The sequence below is a fragment of the Ursus arctos genome, unplaced genomic scaffold, assembly GCF_023065955.2.
Source record: "Ursus arctos isolate Adak ecotype North America unplaced genomic scaffold, UrsArc2.0 scaffold_27, whole genome shotgun sequence".
In the NCBI taxonomy this organism is placed as follows: domain Eukaryota; kingdom Metazoa; phylum Chordata; class Mammalia; order Carnivora; family Ursidae; genus Ursus; species Ursus arctos.
In genome coordinates, this window is record NW_026622952.1 from 21,194,986 (window position 1) to 21,208,971 (window position 13,986).

At 44.8% G+C, this 13,986-nt stretch overlaps 1 protein-coding gene across 1 annotated transcript; it reads left to right on the forward strand.

The window, feature by feature from the left end:
• Window positions 1-1,501: 1,501 nt before the first annotated feature.
• SPAG11A (sperm associated antigen 11A) lies at window positions 1,502-6,775 on the forward strand. Its single transcript, XM_026508490.2, has 3 exons — window positions 1,502-1,559; window positions 2,537-2,695; window positions 6,642-6,775. Exons 1-3 carry the CDS (start codon window positions 1,502-1,504, stop codon window positions 6,773-6,775), a joined length of 351 nt encoding a protein of 116 aa, XP_026364275.1.
• The last annotated feature ends 7,211 nt before the right edge of the window (window positions 6,776-13,986 follow it).

Sequence of the window (13,986 nt, forward strand, 5' to 3'; positions counted from 1 at the left end):
TCTTGGGTGCCCAAGCCCCTGCTGGGCCACTGCTGCCCTCTTCATCCTCCCTCCAGGTAGAATATCATTGTTTTCATTTACACAAATGATCTTAGACATTTTCTCTGGACCAAAATGTGCCTGTAAATGAGACACACATGACAAACACTACCCTTTCCAACACCTCTGAGGCCATATTGAATTTTAGATAGTCATAACACTCTTGAACCAAAGCCCACATTTCTCTGGTCACATCCAGGGCAGACTGCCTGGGGTATGCATGCCTCAGATAATCCAGTGACATAAAACTCATCCCTGCTAAGAAGAAGAAGATGAGGGGTGACTCAGACGGTTAGGCATCTGCCTTTGGCCCAGGTCATGATCCCGGAGTCCTGAGATTGAGCCCCTCGTAGGGCTCTCTGCTCAGCGGGGAGCCTGCTTCTCCCTCTTCCTCTGCCCGCCACTCTGCCTACTTATGCCCTCTCTCTCTGTCAAATAAATAAATAAAATCTTTAAAAAGAAGAAGAAGGAGAAGAGCCTTTTGCTTATTGATTATGAGAAGAGAAAACGCAGCATCAATTACAGATTTTTTTTTAAGCAGAATTGAATTGGACCCGATGGCAGCAATAGCCAGACATCTGAGGAAGACAAGAATGGAAAGGAGAGAGAAACATGAAGAAGAGTCAGATGAATTAAAATCAAAATAGGGAGGATAAAAAGAGATGAAGGAGAAGTAGAGGAGGCCAAGAAACCGGGGGAGGGATTAGGGGGAGAAAGAGCAGAAATGAAATCTGGAGTGACTTTGCGACTTCAGGAAATGACAGGTCATCTCTGATATGTGTGATGTCTTCCTGCAGGGTATTTTACACCAAAATAAATACATCCAGAAGACAGGACAGAAGCGCTATGGCGGCCATATTTATGTCACCATGTCGGCACCTAGCAGCGGTCCAACAAGAACTTGAGGAAATTTGTGCTTTTGTGGTTAATGATGTCTGTTATGCCCCCTCTCTTTCCTCTTCCTGCTCCTCTTCTCTTGCCCTGTCATTTCTTTCTTTCTTTTTTTTTTTAAATTTTATTTATTTATTTGACAGAGAGAGAGAGACAGCTAGCGAGAGAGGGAACACAAGCAGGGGGAGTGCGAGAGGAAGAAGCAGGCTCATAGCGGAAGAGCCTGATGTGGGGCTCGATCCCAGAACGCTGGGATCATGCCTTGAGCCAAAGGCAGACACTTAACGACTAAGCCACCCAGGCGCCCCTTGCCCTGTCATTTCTTATTCACCAAACCCACCCAGGGCATTCAGGCATGACATTTACTTCCTGAGGAGAACGGCTCAAATGTTTGTTCCGCTAGCTAGTGGTGGGAGAATAATGTGTCCGCATGTGTCCTCTGTGACTCAGAGATTATTCTAGAATGCCTCTCTTCCCCTGCTGCAGGCCCCCTCCCTGCAGCTCAGGGCTATAAAGGGAGCCCTGCTGTCTGCCCATCAGCACCTTCTCAGCTGTCAGTCCCCTCAGCGACATGAAGCCATCCCTCTCTCCTTTGATCAGCCTTCTCCTTGTGGCCCTGATGTCCCCAGGTAAATTGGAAATGTGATCTGGTCCTGAGGCCAGGGTCTCTCCACAATGGCCGTGTCCAGGCTGGGCAGTGAGGTACTAAGACCCGCAAGTGCATTTCCTGGCAGGGTTTTGGGGCAGGAGTGGGCTGGGTTTGTAAGGGACACTTTGAATATGCTGATGGCACTGACTGCCCAGGAGTCGGGTCCTAACCCTGACTACACTTTCTTATCCTGTTAATACTCACCTACTTCTTATAAAGAAAGACAGCCTGCGTCACAAGGGACCTTAAATATTAGGGTGTCTCAACAACTATATTGGTGACATCCCCCTGGATGCTTAGCTTGGCTTCCAGGAGGAACTCGGGCTCCACTGCCCACCCTTCTTGGTCATCTCTTACCTCCCTCCGTCTCCCTCTCCCTCCCTCTCTCCCTCCCTCTCTCCCTCCCTCTCTCCCTCCCTCTCTCTCTCTCTCACACTCACACACACACTGGCACACACAAATAACATTTGTCCTGCTTCCAACCCATTCCATCCCATTCTCCACTTGCTCTTTTTCTTTACAACTTTATGGAGGTGTAATTAACACAAAAAATGGCTCGTATTTAGTACAATTTGATGAGTTTGGATGTTTGCCAGCAACCATGGTGCCATCGCTACAGCCAAGGGAATAGCTGCACGCACCACCTCCCAAAGTTTCCTTGTGTCCCTTTGTGGTGCTGTTTTGTGTGTGTGTGAGAAGAACACTTAGCAAAAGAGCCACCCTCTTCACAACCCTTGAAGTGCACAGTACCGCACTGGTACGCGTAGCCGCCGTGCTGCACAGATCTCTGGAATGCGGCCACGTTGCAGGACTGACACTTCATACCCATTGAGCAGCAACCCCCGTCTCCTCTCCACGCTCTGCTTTCACTCGTTCCCTAGAGTGACGCACTGCATCCTCATGGGTCTGCTCACGAGAGCTCTGAAAATGCTCTGCTGTGTATTTACTGTGAAACAGGACAATCCAGAGCCGGAAATGTTAACCACCAAGGCACCGAGGGTCTGAGAGAACCAAGAGAATCCAGGGAAGAGTCTCCTGGACAAGGCAAAAATGGGTCTCCCTTGTTACACCACCAAGAAAAACGCCAGCTCTTACCACGCACTCCCCCTTACCCGGGTAAGTAAAAAAAAAAAAAAAAGTGTGACAAGTTCCTCACTCTGGAAATGTTTAGCGAATGAATAGATGGGAAGGTGTCTATGCAGGTGGGGGAGGGCCGAGCAGTGGTGGAGATAAGGGTGGGCTGTGTTTATGAAGATAGTAGGTGGACGGATCGCGCTGTCCCACCTGTCGGAAGGGTCATGGGGTCTGACAGCCTCCCCTGACAGACGACTGAGTGTCCCATGAGACTTGGAAGCATGAGGGACAAAGAGACAAAAGTATTCACGGCACTTCTATAATCCTGACCTCACCCACACCAGAGAGCCAGAGGAGATGGTACTGAGCAAGGCCCCCTCCTCCTACCAGGTTGGAACCCCGCTCCCTGGGCCTTCAAGAATTTGTGAATACCTGCTAAGTGCTGGTGAGCAATGAGCATGCAGGGAATGCCCCAGGGACAGATGCAGGGGACAGGCCACTGGGATGACAAAGCTAAGGAGCCCTCAGCCGCTTTTTGGGTCGGTCCTGAACACCCATGTGGAGCCAGCTTCCGATTCGTAAGGGCCTGGAGGAGACAGTCATTTCCAAGATGCTTCCTTAATCCCAAACTCATTCTTGACCCTGAAATAGGGAACAAGAGGCTGGATGCTCAGTGGGCAAGAGCAGGGAACATACACGAGGGCACTGGCAAAGGGACTCCAGTAATTCAAATCCTGCCCCATTATTCCTCCCACTGTCCTTTCCTCACTTCGAGCCCTTTGGAAGTGACCCTTGGTTCCCAAGGACTCACTAGCTGGTTCTCCTCCCAAGGGAAGAGAAAGAGAAAATACCATGATTGCACAACAAATATAAACAGTACGAGGCATGTGTCATTTATTCTAAGAGTAGATCTTCGAGACGGGGTTGTTACTCCCATTTGATTCACGAGGGAGTTGAGGAGATTTAAAATAACTCCTCCGATTCAGGACAACAAACGGTTACAGAATGGAGAGGGGCGTGGGGATGGGGTAACCAGGTGATGGGCATTAAGGAGGGCTCGTGCTGGGATGCACACTGGGTGTTCTATGCAACTAATAAATCATTGAACACGACAGCAGAAACTAATGATGTACTATATGTTGGCTAATTGAACATACTAACTAAAAAAAAAATAAAATAATAAAATAAATGAAATAAAATAAAATAACTTGTCCAAGATTGTGCAACTGGTGAATGGCAGTCAAGAGTGGAAGCTTCAAGAATTTAAGCCAAACTTCCCAGTGTTATCCTCCAGGAAGCCATCCCAGTATACTTCTTTTAAAACATACCCGTTTCCCTCTTCTCTCCAATACACCGTACTCACTTCCTGCCTCAGTTTCTCAGGGTGCATCACTCGCTCCTGAATTTTTACTTGCCTTCCCACTTGGGATTTCCATCCTGGGTGTGTAGCCTCCTTACGTTCAGACCGGCCCTGATTGTGTCTCCTCAAGCCCAGTGCCACCCACAGAATGCAACACTGACCACCTCCACCTCGTTCCCCAACTTAGAGAAGAAGCAATTAAGAGAAAGAATGTCCTACATAATGACTATTTCTGCAATACAATTTTCCCAAGCATTTTTATTTTCCTGCTGGTTTTCTACTTCCCACTTCATTTGAGCGTGCTGGAAAAATATTTATTACGAACAAAATTCTCTCTCTTAATTGCTCCTTCTCCTGAATTGGGTAAAGAGTCTCATTACTTCCTGCACTGGCATAATACTTCAATCTGCGTCTAGAAACACAGTAGCTCAAAAGCATACATCCTAAAATACTTAGCCAGCTGTAAAAGTCTGTGTTAGTCTGGCATCAAGCTGTCCTACCCACATTTCCCATCAGTATCCATCATTGCCGTGGTCCTCAAGCCACGCCCATGATTCCGAGAAAATACTCCATTCTTCCAGGTCTCTGCACAGCTCTGTGGAACGGGTGTAGCCTTTGTTCAAGCCCCCATTTAGGAGCTACATTTAACATACATTTAAATGTAACCATCTCTGTGACCTTTTGGCTGTTCTCTATGTTCCCAAAACACACTGTGCAAACTCCACTATAGATTGATTATATTGCATTTAAATATATAGTTATGTGTCTGTTTCCCCACTAGACTCCGAGTTCCTCATCCAGAGAACTATCCCTGACTCTGTCATAACAGGCTAAAATGTCCTACATCATTTTGTCTCGAAGGAATGAGCAAGTGAATTAATTTGCCAAATGAATAGAGCTCTGTAGACACCCCCCATCTGTTCTATTCTTGTCTATCTATGATTATCTCTTTCTCTCTCCCGAGTAATTAACTTTCTGTATTTAACAGCATGCTTAACAAGGTATGAAAACAGCATTTTCAGCTGAGATGCAGAACGCTGGTGAGTGGGGAGGCAGACCACCCTGCAGAGAGGAGGCAACCAAAATCCAGGGAAACAAGCCTTAAATCCTAGGGCCACTGGCTCGTGAAGAGGCCCCCCTTTCTCCTGAAGGCAAAGGCCTGGGGCCCCTGCTCCCAACTGGAGCCACGGGAGTTGGGTTTCGACAGGCTCACCTGCTGGATGGGGTTACAGGGCAGTGCGTCCTCCCACAGGTGGGAGCGGCTCAGGTGAGCTTCGCTCACCGCAGGTGCAGAGCACAGACCGGGGCTACTTCAGAATAGGCCTGCTTTCCGCTTGGTATTGGGTCTCAGATGCTCGATGAATAAGTTCTAGAAACCTGCTGTACAAGCGCCTGTCTATGGTTAACAGTGCGGTGCTGTGCAGTTAAAAATATGTTGAGAGGCTAGATCTTATGTTAAGTGTTCTTACCACAAGGAAAACAAAACCAAAACAAAGCAACAGAAACAAAGGCACATGAGGAAACTTCTGTAGGTGACAGACAGGTTTACTGCCTTGACGGCGGTGGTGGGATCCTGGGGCAATGCAGGTGGCCGGACTCATCAGGTTCTGTGCAGGCGTGCCGATCTTCGTCTATCTCTGTGTATCCATGCATATCTATCCTCGCGTGTCTATCTCTAGGGAAGGATGACTACTGGTCAGAAAATGAAGTGATAGGAAAAGACTTCTAATCAACTGATTCATTGATAGTGGCAAATGTTTGTAATGCTTACCTGTGAGACAGATTAGGGCAGGAAGAGGGTAACATCTCTTCACATTGAATCTGTTTGAAGGTCACATCTCAGGTCGGTGGCAGAGCTTCGATGACCAGAGCAGCCTCGGCTTGGGGTCCATCGGAAGACGTCCCCAGCCTTCTTACCCGAACATTGTCTGATATCATGTCTCTGCCTTCATCGTGTTATCTATTTTTTCTTTGCTTTAACACTCGTCCCTTGCCTTTTCTATCAACTCTCTTCATAATATATAATTTAAGACAAGAATTTGTGTGTAATAGTCTCAGTACTTGAATTGTAGAGTGAGGTCCCAATTTCACATTGCTCAAGTAAACTGGCACATCCTGGAGGCACCAAACAGCCTTCCAGGTGTTCCCTCAGAATGAGGGGGAAAAGAAATCCTTCTCACTCTCTAAAATCTGCCCTCGGCTACCTGTCATCTCCCTTACAGTGATGGCTCAGCCCCAACCCGCCTTCCTCGGACGACCATCCCACTTATGGACATGTCTGGTGGGGCGGTCACCCCCAGCTGGCCTCCCAGAGCCCTGGTGGGTCCCCTGACACTGCGTCCTCAATTGGCCGAAGCGGAACATTTATACTGCGGCACATCCATCGCTGTTTCTCCTCCCGGCTGCCTCTGAATTGGCAGCTGGTTTTTTCAGGCAGAGTCAAGGTGCCTTTTAAGCCAGAATCAAGGATCTGATTTTTACGCTGTCAGGATGGCCACAGGGAAATAGGAATGCTCATTGACAACCTCCCTGTGGCCTTTCTCCACCACATCCCCCTGGGCTAAAATAACCCCCGTCCGATTCTCGAGATGGTCTTAAGATGCTAACGTTGGATATTTCTTTATACAGAACCCGAACCGGATTTCAAAGTTGTCGATTGCAAGAAAAGTGAAGGCTATTGTCAGGAATATTGTAATTATATGGAAACACAAGTTGGCTACTGCTTTAAAAAAAAATACGCCTGCTGTTTGCATCAGAACTGAGGCTGTCGACACAGAAGCCAACGCTTGGCCCACCTGCCTGCTCTCCACGGCCGTAGCACCCACCCAGACACAGGTGCTCTGGAGAAGCATGGAGTTGCTGGGGAGCTGTCATCTGATCTGGACAGTCTGGACATTTTGTAGCAGAAGAAGAAAAGGCGAAAACCAGCTCTGCCTGACTGTAGAGAAAGTAGCTTAGCCGGAGATGGACAAAATCGTCACAAATCACCCAGCTTTTAATGTAATAAACATTCACAGGAAAACATTCAAGTAATTCCTTCTGTTGTTTGAAAGATATTTTTTGAGCACCTGTTTTTTTCCTAGGCACTGAGAAATGCAACAAATTGGAAACATGGGGGGGGGAGCAAACACCCAAAGAGATAAAAACGATAAAGTGCCACACATTTTATAATGTGCATATGTCCAAGGCAATAGGTGGAGGAGACAAATGTGAGAAATGTAAGAAAGGGTTCCTGGGGAAATGCAAGCAGGGTTTCAGAGGGTGAGTAGGAGTGTGTTCACTGAAAGAGAGAGGCAGAGATTCATAGAGGGTATGTTTGCAGAAAGGCATGAAGGAGATGTGAAAGAATGGTTTGCTGAGCAGATGGTGAGAACCTCAGTGTCTCTGCCAAAGAGAGGCATTAACTCCAAGTGTCAGATGAGGAGGGTGTAGGAAAATGTGTGAAGTTGTCCAAGAAAACAAATATTACGCTAACGCCCTCAGGCTGCTAAACGAGAGGAGGTTATCAGGGGCTCCAGAGGAGTGACACTGCCATGTTTTCAATTTTAGAATGTTCCTTCTAATGAAAGAAGTGGGGTGGATTGGAAATGGGTGAGGCCAGAGGCAGGAACACAGGTAAGAGCCGAAGGCAATGGGGCAAGTGCAGGGACAGCCATTCGGTGACCAAGGTGGAGATCGTGGTGAGGAAGGGGGAAGAACTGGGGGTGGGGCAGCAAGGACGTGGAGGTCGCAGGTTTGGTGACGGAGGGGAAGGAAGGACGTGGAGCAGGAACGTGCCCTGCGGTACTCACCGGCAGTCTGCCCTGTCTCATGGTCCTCATGAGTGGTCCGGGCTGGGCTAATCATGCCCTGTTTTCCATCCAGAGGTTACCTATCCCACCACTTCCAGCTCTCGGTGCCAAGCTTTGCCTTCATATTTCTAATGAGGTCCTGGGGAGGATTGCAGTCGGTGCATTTTCTGTGACTAGACTGGAAAACCTAGGGACCACGGGAACTGTCCCTAGGTTTGTTTTTGTTTCTTGTGTTTGTTTCAGAATTTGCCTTCCATTAACCAAACTCAACCCATTTGACTTCCGTTATACATATCCCAAGAACCAAAGAGCAAATTTACGGAAACTCTGCTCAGCGGTCACCAGGAAAATGGCAGTTACCTGTAATTTTCACTTTTGACTTAAGATGACAGCTATGAGGGGCACCTGGGTGGCTCAGTGGATTAAGCCTCCGACTCTTGATTTTGGCTCGGGTCACGATCCTGGGGTCCTGGGATTGAGTCCCACATTGGGCTCCCTGCCCACAGGAGTCTACTTCTCTCTCTCCCACTGCCTCTCCTCCTCCTTGTGCTCTCTTTCTCTCTCTCAAATGAATAAATAAAATCTTTTAAAAAATATAAAAATAAAAATCAAATGTCCATTCGTATGTCCATTAGCAATGTATTAAAATATCTGTTTCTCCACACTCTTTGATTTCTGATATCAAAAGTTAACTAATTCTTTTCACTCTGATGGGTGACAAATGGAGACTCAGTTCTGGAATCAGGCAAACCCTGAGTACTGTGTGGTTGAGAATTTTTTCATTTGTTTATTGGTCATGTTTTCTTTTCTGTATGTTTTAATAATTTTCTTGGGCTACCACTTCATTCTTATCTATGGATACATGCTCTTCTCATAGGTACGATGTTCAACCTTAGCTATTCTTTGCTTCCTTACTTCCCTTTCTCTTTCTGGAATACCGACTGCTTAAACCCTCATTGTCCTTGGACCACCTTCCTCATCTATCACCTTTTGCTCATAATTTCCATGCCTTTCCATTTTTGCTCTCAACTTCCATTTGTAATGTTTTTTTTTTTTTTTTAGATCGCAATCTCTCCTTCGGTAGTGCCCTTCTATTTTTCACTATTTGGGGATTTTTCAGGTTCAGATATTAGATTTTCACTTATTTTTAAATATTCCTATTTAAAAAGTATGCCTATTTTAAGGATTCCTATTTTTAAAGTATGCCTTTTTCATGGGATCCCGTTCTCATTTTATTGATCAAACTGTATCTTCTCAAATCTCATCAAGAATAAATACACATTAACTCTAAAAAAAAAAAAAAGTTCTGCATTTTCCCCTTTGAAATGGTACCTATCCCAGTCCCTAGTTTGTTAAAATGCTCGTTCTCCTTAAATTTGTAGTCATTTCATACCGACTGCTAACCCCTACTCTCCCAACGGACCAGCGATAGAGGTCTCCTCGCTAAGTAAGAAGTGCGGGATGTGCTCCATGGGCAGAACCCTCTGTTGTTTATCTTAGAATTTTGTGCTGAGCATCCCTACTCAAAAGCAGTTTCGGGGATCTCTTTATAGATCCATAGTGAAGAAATAGTGGAATTTGCTATGATATATATATATAAATGGTGATTATTTTTAGACTCCAGATAATTATAGTAAACTGTTTGTAACTCATGTTACAAACTTTTGAGGCCATCATTCTCTCTATATCTTTCTTTAGCTTTCATGAGTTACAAATCCTCTCTGCTCATCACAAGGAAAAACTTGGGTTTTTTTTTTCTTTTTCTTTCTCTTTTTTTAGTATCTGTATGAGATGATGGATGTGAACTAAACCTGGTGTAATTATTTTATGATATATGCAGGTCAAATCATTATGCTGTACACCTTAAACTTATACTGTGCTATATGTCAATTATATCTCAATAAAACTGGGGAAAAAAGAGAAAAAAATCATCATTTCTGATGTCAATTATATCTCAATAAAGCAAGAACATAAAGGAGATGCTATGGTTCTAAAAAAAATAAATCTTCTGTGCTATCGTTACATGTGGGTATCTTTCTGGGTTAAAATCAAGATTCTGCAGCTCATACAGACAAAACGAGGTGCATAGATAGACCTTTCCAGAATGCTGCCTTTCCAGGCTTCTTTCTGGATGAGTATGTTCCATACTTAATCCTCACACAGATACGCTCACACAACGCTGACACAGCGTAGTGCAGGCATGGTGAAAACCAGCATTTACATATAAAACCAGAAGCATTGCCAATTTACATAACGTCCCTGAGAAGTAATTTTTTGTTATGCTTGCAAGAGAGGAAATACTTGTGCTCATTGGCTCAGTTATTCTGCTTCTCAGAAATGACTGATCTTCCGTGGGTGCAAAGTTACGGTTATGCAAAATGAGTAAGTTCTAGCAATCTGCAGTACAACATTGTGTCCGTGGTTGAAATACTGCATCGTGCTCTTAAACATTTCTTAACAGGGTAAGTCTCATGTTAAGTATTCTTACCTCAATTTGTACTCTAGAAACTACAGAACACTTATGAAAGAAATGGAGGAAGACACAAAGAGATGGAAAAACATTCCATGCTCATGGATCGGAAGAATAAACCTTGTTAAAATGTCTATCCTGCCCACAGCAAGGTACACTTGCAATACCATCCCTATTAAAATACCATTGGCGTTTTTCAAAGAGCTGGAACAAACAATCCTAAAATTTGTATGGAACCAGAAAAGACTCTGAATAAGCAAGGGAATGATGAAAAAGAAAAATGAAGCTGGGGGCATCACGTTGCATGATTTCAAACTCTATTACAAAGCTGCGATCACCAAGACAGCATGGTACTGGCACAAAAACAGACACATAGACCAAAGGAACAGAATAGAGACTCCAGAAATGGACCCTCAACTCAATGGTCAACTAATATTTGACAAAGCAGGAAAAAACAATCAGTGGAAAAAAGGACAGTCTCTTCAATAAATGGTGCTGGGAAAATTGGTCAGCTACATGCAAAAGAATGAAACTTGACCACTCTCTCACACCATACACAAAGATAAACTCCAAATGGATGAAAGACCTCGATGTGAGACAGGAATCCATCAAAATCATAGAGGAGAACACAGGCGGTAACCTCTTCAACATCGGCCACAGCAACTTCTTTCAAGACACATCTCCAAAGGCCAGGGAAACAAAAGGAAAAATGAACTTGTGGGACTTCATCAAGATAAAAAGTTTCTGCACAGCCAAGGAAACAGTCACCAAAACAAAGAGGCAACCCACAGAATGGGAGAAGATATTTGCAAATGACACTACAGATAAAAGGCTGGTATCCGAGATCTATAAAGAGCTTATCTAACTCAGCATTCAAAAAACAAATAATCTCATAAAGAAATGGGCAGAAGACATGAACAGACACTTCTCCAAAGACGACATACAAATGGCTAACAGACACATGAAAAAATGCTCATCATCACTTGCCATCAGGGAAATACAAATCGAAACCTCAATGAGATACCACCTCACATCAGTTAGAATGGCAAAACTTAACAAAACAGGAAACAACAAATGTTGGCGAGGATGTGGAGAAAGGGGATCCCTCTTACACTGTTGGTGGGAATGCAAGTTGGTACAGCCACTTTGGAAAAGAGTATGGAGGTTCCTCGAAAAGTTAAAAATAGAGCTACCCTATGACCCAGCAATTGCACTACTGGGTATTTACCACAAAGATACAGACGTAGTGAAAAGAAGGGGCACCTGCACCCCAGTGTTCATAGCAGCATTGTCCACAATAGCTAAACTGTGGAAGGAGCCGAGATGCCCTTCAACAGACGACTGGATAAAGAAGATGTGGTCCATATGTACAATGGAATATTACTCAGCCATCAGAAAGAATGAATACCCACCATTTGCATCGACATGGATGGAACTGGAGAGGATTATGCTAATTGAAATAAGTCAAGCAGAGAAAGACATTATCATATGGTTTCAATTACATGTGGAACATAAGGAATAGCAGGAAGGACATTAGGAGAAGGAAGGGGAAAACTGAAGAGGGGGAAATCAAAGGGGGAGATGAACCATGAAAGACTATGGACCCTGGGAAACAGATTGGGGGTTTCAGAGGGGAGGGGAGTAGAGGTGGGGGGAAACAGGGTGGTGGGTATTAAGGAGGGCATGTGCTGTGATGAGCACTGAGTATTATATTTAACTAATGAATCGTTGAACACTACATCGAAAGCTAATGATGTACTATACAGTGGCTAACCGAACATAATAAAAAAAAAAAAAGAAAAGAAATTAATGAAAAGAAAAGAAAAAAAGGGGGGTAATTGTCCTCAGGAGATAACAAAAATATTTTGAGAAACTTTTTGAAATAAACCTAAACGTTCAAACTAGAACAATTATCTCAGCAAACTACGGTACACCTACCTAAAGGGATATTATATATCTCCTAGGTATAATAAACAGGAAAACAAATAAAAACCATAAAAATGCATAAGATAAGATTTCAAGACAACTTTCTCTTAGAAAGTACAAGATGCAAATTTTCATATATATGATGTAAAATTAATTATGAAAAGTATGTCCAAAAGCAAAAAAAAAAAAGGATTTTAGGCTACAATGTTAAGATTATTGGCGATTTTTAATTATTTTATCTTTGAAAATACCCTGTCAAGTTATTGCATAACTCTCGGGACACCTGGGTGGCTCAGTCGGTGAAGCGTCTGCCTTCGGATCAGGTCGTGATCCAGGGGTCCTGGGATCGAGTCCTGCATCAGGCTCCCTGCTCAGCGGGGAGCCTGCTTCTCTGTCTGCCTGCTGCTCCCCCTGCTTGTGCTCTCTCTCTCTCTGACAAATAAATGAATAAAATCTTTATAAAAAAGTTATTGTATAACTCTTAGATTTTAAATATACATTTAAAAAGATAAAAGAAATGTGCCTAAGGATAAATATATATATATTATATACAAACAAAGATGGACTTGGATTGTAAGCAAAGACATTACACCAAGAAAGTCCTAAATCTAACATAAGAAAGAACTTCTGGGTATTAAGACTATAAAGCATTAAAGCACATCCCCCGGAGAGATTCTGGAACCAACTTGGGGTCCCTAAGAGTCAGGTAACAACTGATATTTTTCTACCACCTGCGGTAATTTTTGCAGTCCTGCTTGGAGACAAGGAAACGAGCACCACGGTCTCTCCAGGCAAGTTCCGAGTCAGCAACTCTGTTACGCTTGTGCTGTTCTTTTCATAGACACCTGCTTCGTGCAGGACCCTGAGGCCGGCAAGGCTTTAGGGACACCAGCTGTACCTGGTGGGAAGAGACCGTTGAGCTAGCAATTGCTTTAGGTCATTACAGGGCCAGTCATACCACGCCTGGCTGCCTCCTTTCTGCTCTCCCCGCCCACCTTGCACGCACAGTGTCCTGCCTCCCACTGCACGCTGGACCTTCTGTGAGCTTTGATGCCTGTGACCTGTCCATCCCCCGGAGCACCCCTTCATCGGGGAATCTATTTGCTCCTCAATGCCCCAGGTCTGCTGGGGTGGGCACCGGGTGGGCAGGCTCAGTCAACCAACCCTATGACTTGGCTTCCTATGACTTTCATAACAGTCATACCGAGGTTTTTTCTGCTTGTCCACCTGCAGGCTTGGACTGACTCGGCTTACCTCTTGGGTCATAAGAAATTACCTTACTGGGGGCGCCTGGGTGGCACAGTGGTTAAGCGTCTGCCTTCGGCTCAGGGCGTGATCCCGGCATTATGGGATCGAGCCCCACATCAGGCTCTTCCACTATGAGCCTGCTTCTTCCTCTCCCACTCCCCCTGCTTGTGTTCCCTCTCTCGCTGGCTGTCTCTATCTCTGTCAAATAAATAAATAAAATCTTAAAAAAAAAAAAAGAAATTACCTTACTGGACCCAGGGAGTCCCCTAGTCATAAGAGCAAACATTAAAATCCGTATGTCCAAAGGAAAAGAAACTAAGATTATTAACAGAGTGTCTGCCTCTTTCTTGATAGACCAAAAAAACTCCCAGGAGTTGGATGACTAGCATCGGGGTTGCCAATGAGGACAGCGGGGATCGGGATCGACCCTGGCTGCAGGGAAAGGACATCGAGCCCGGGTAGGAGGCAGAGGGGTCTGATGAATTATCTCCGTTAGGTCTAAGTGCGTTGGTGGACGCTGTGGTTAAGCATGGGGCTT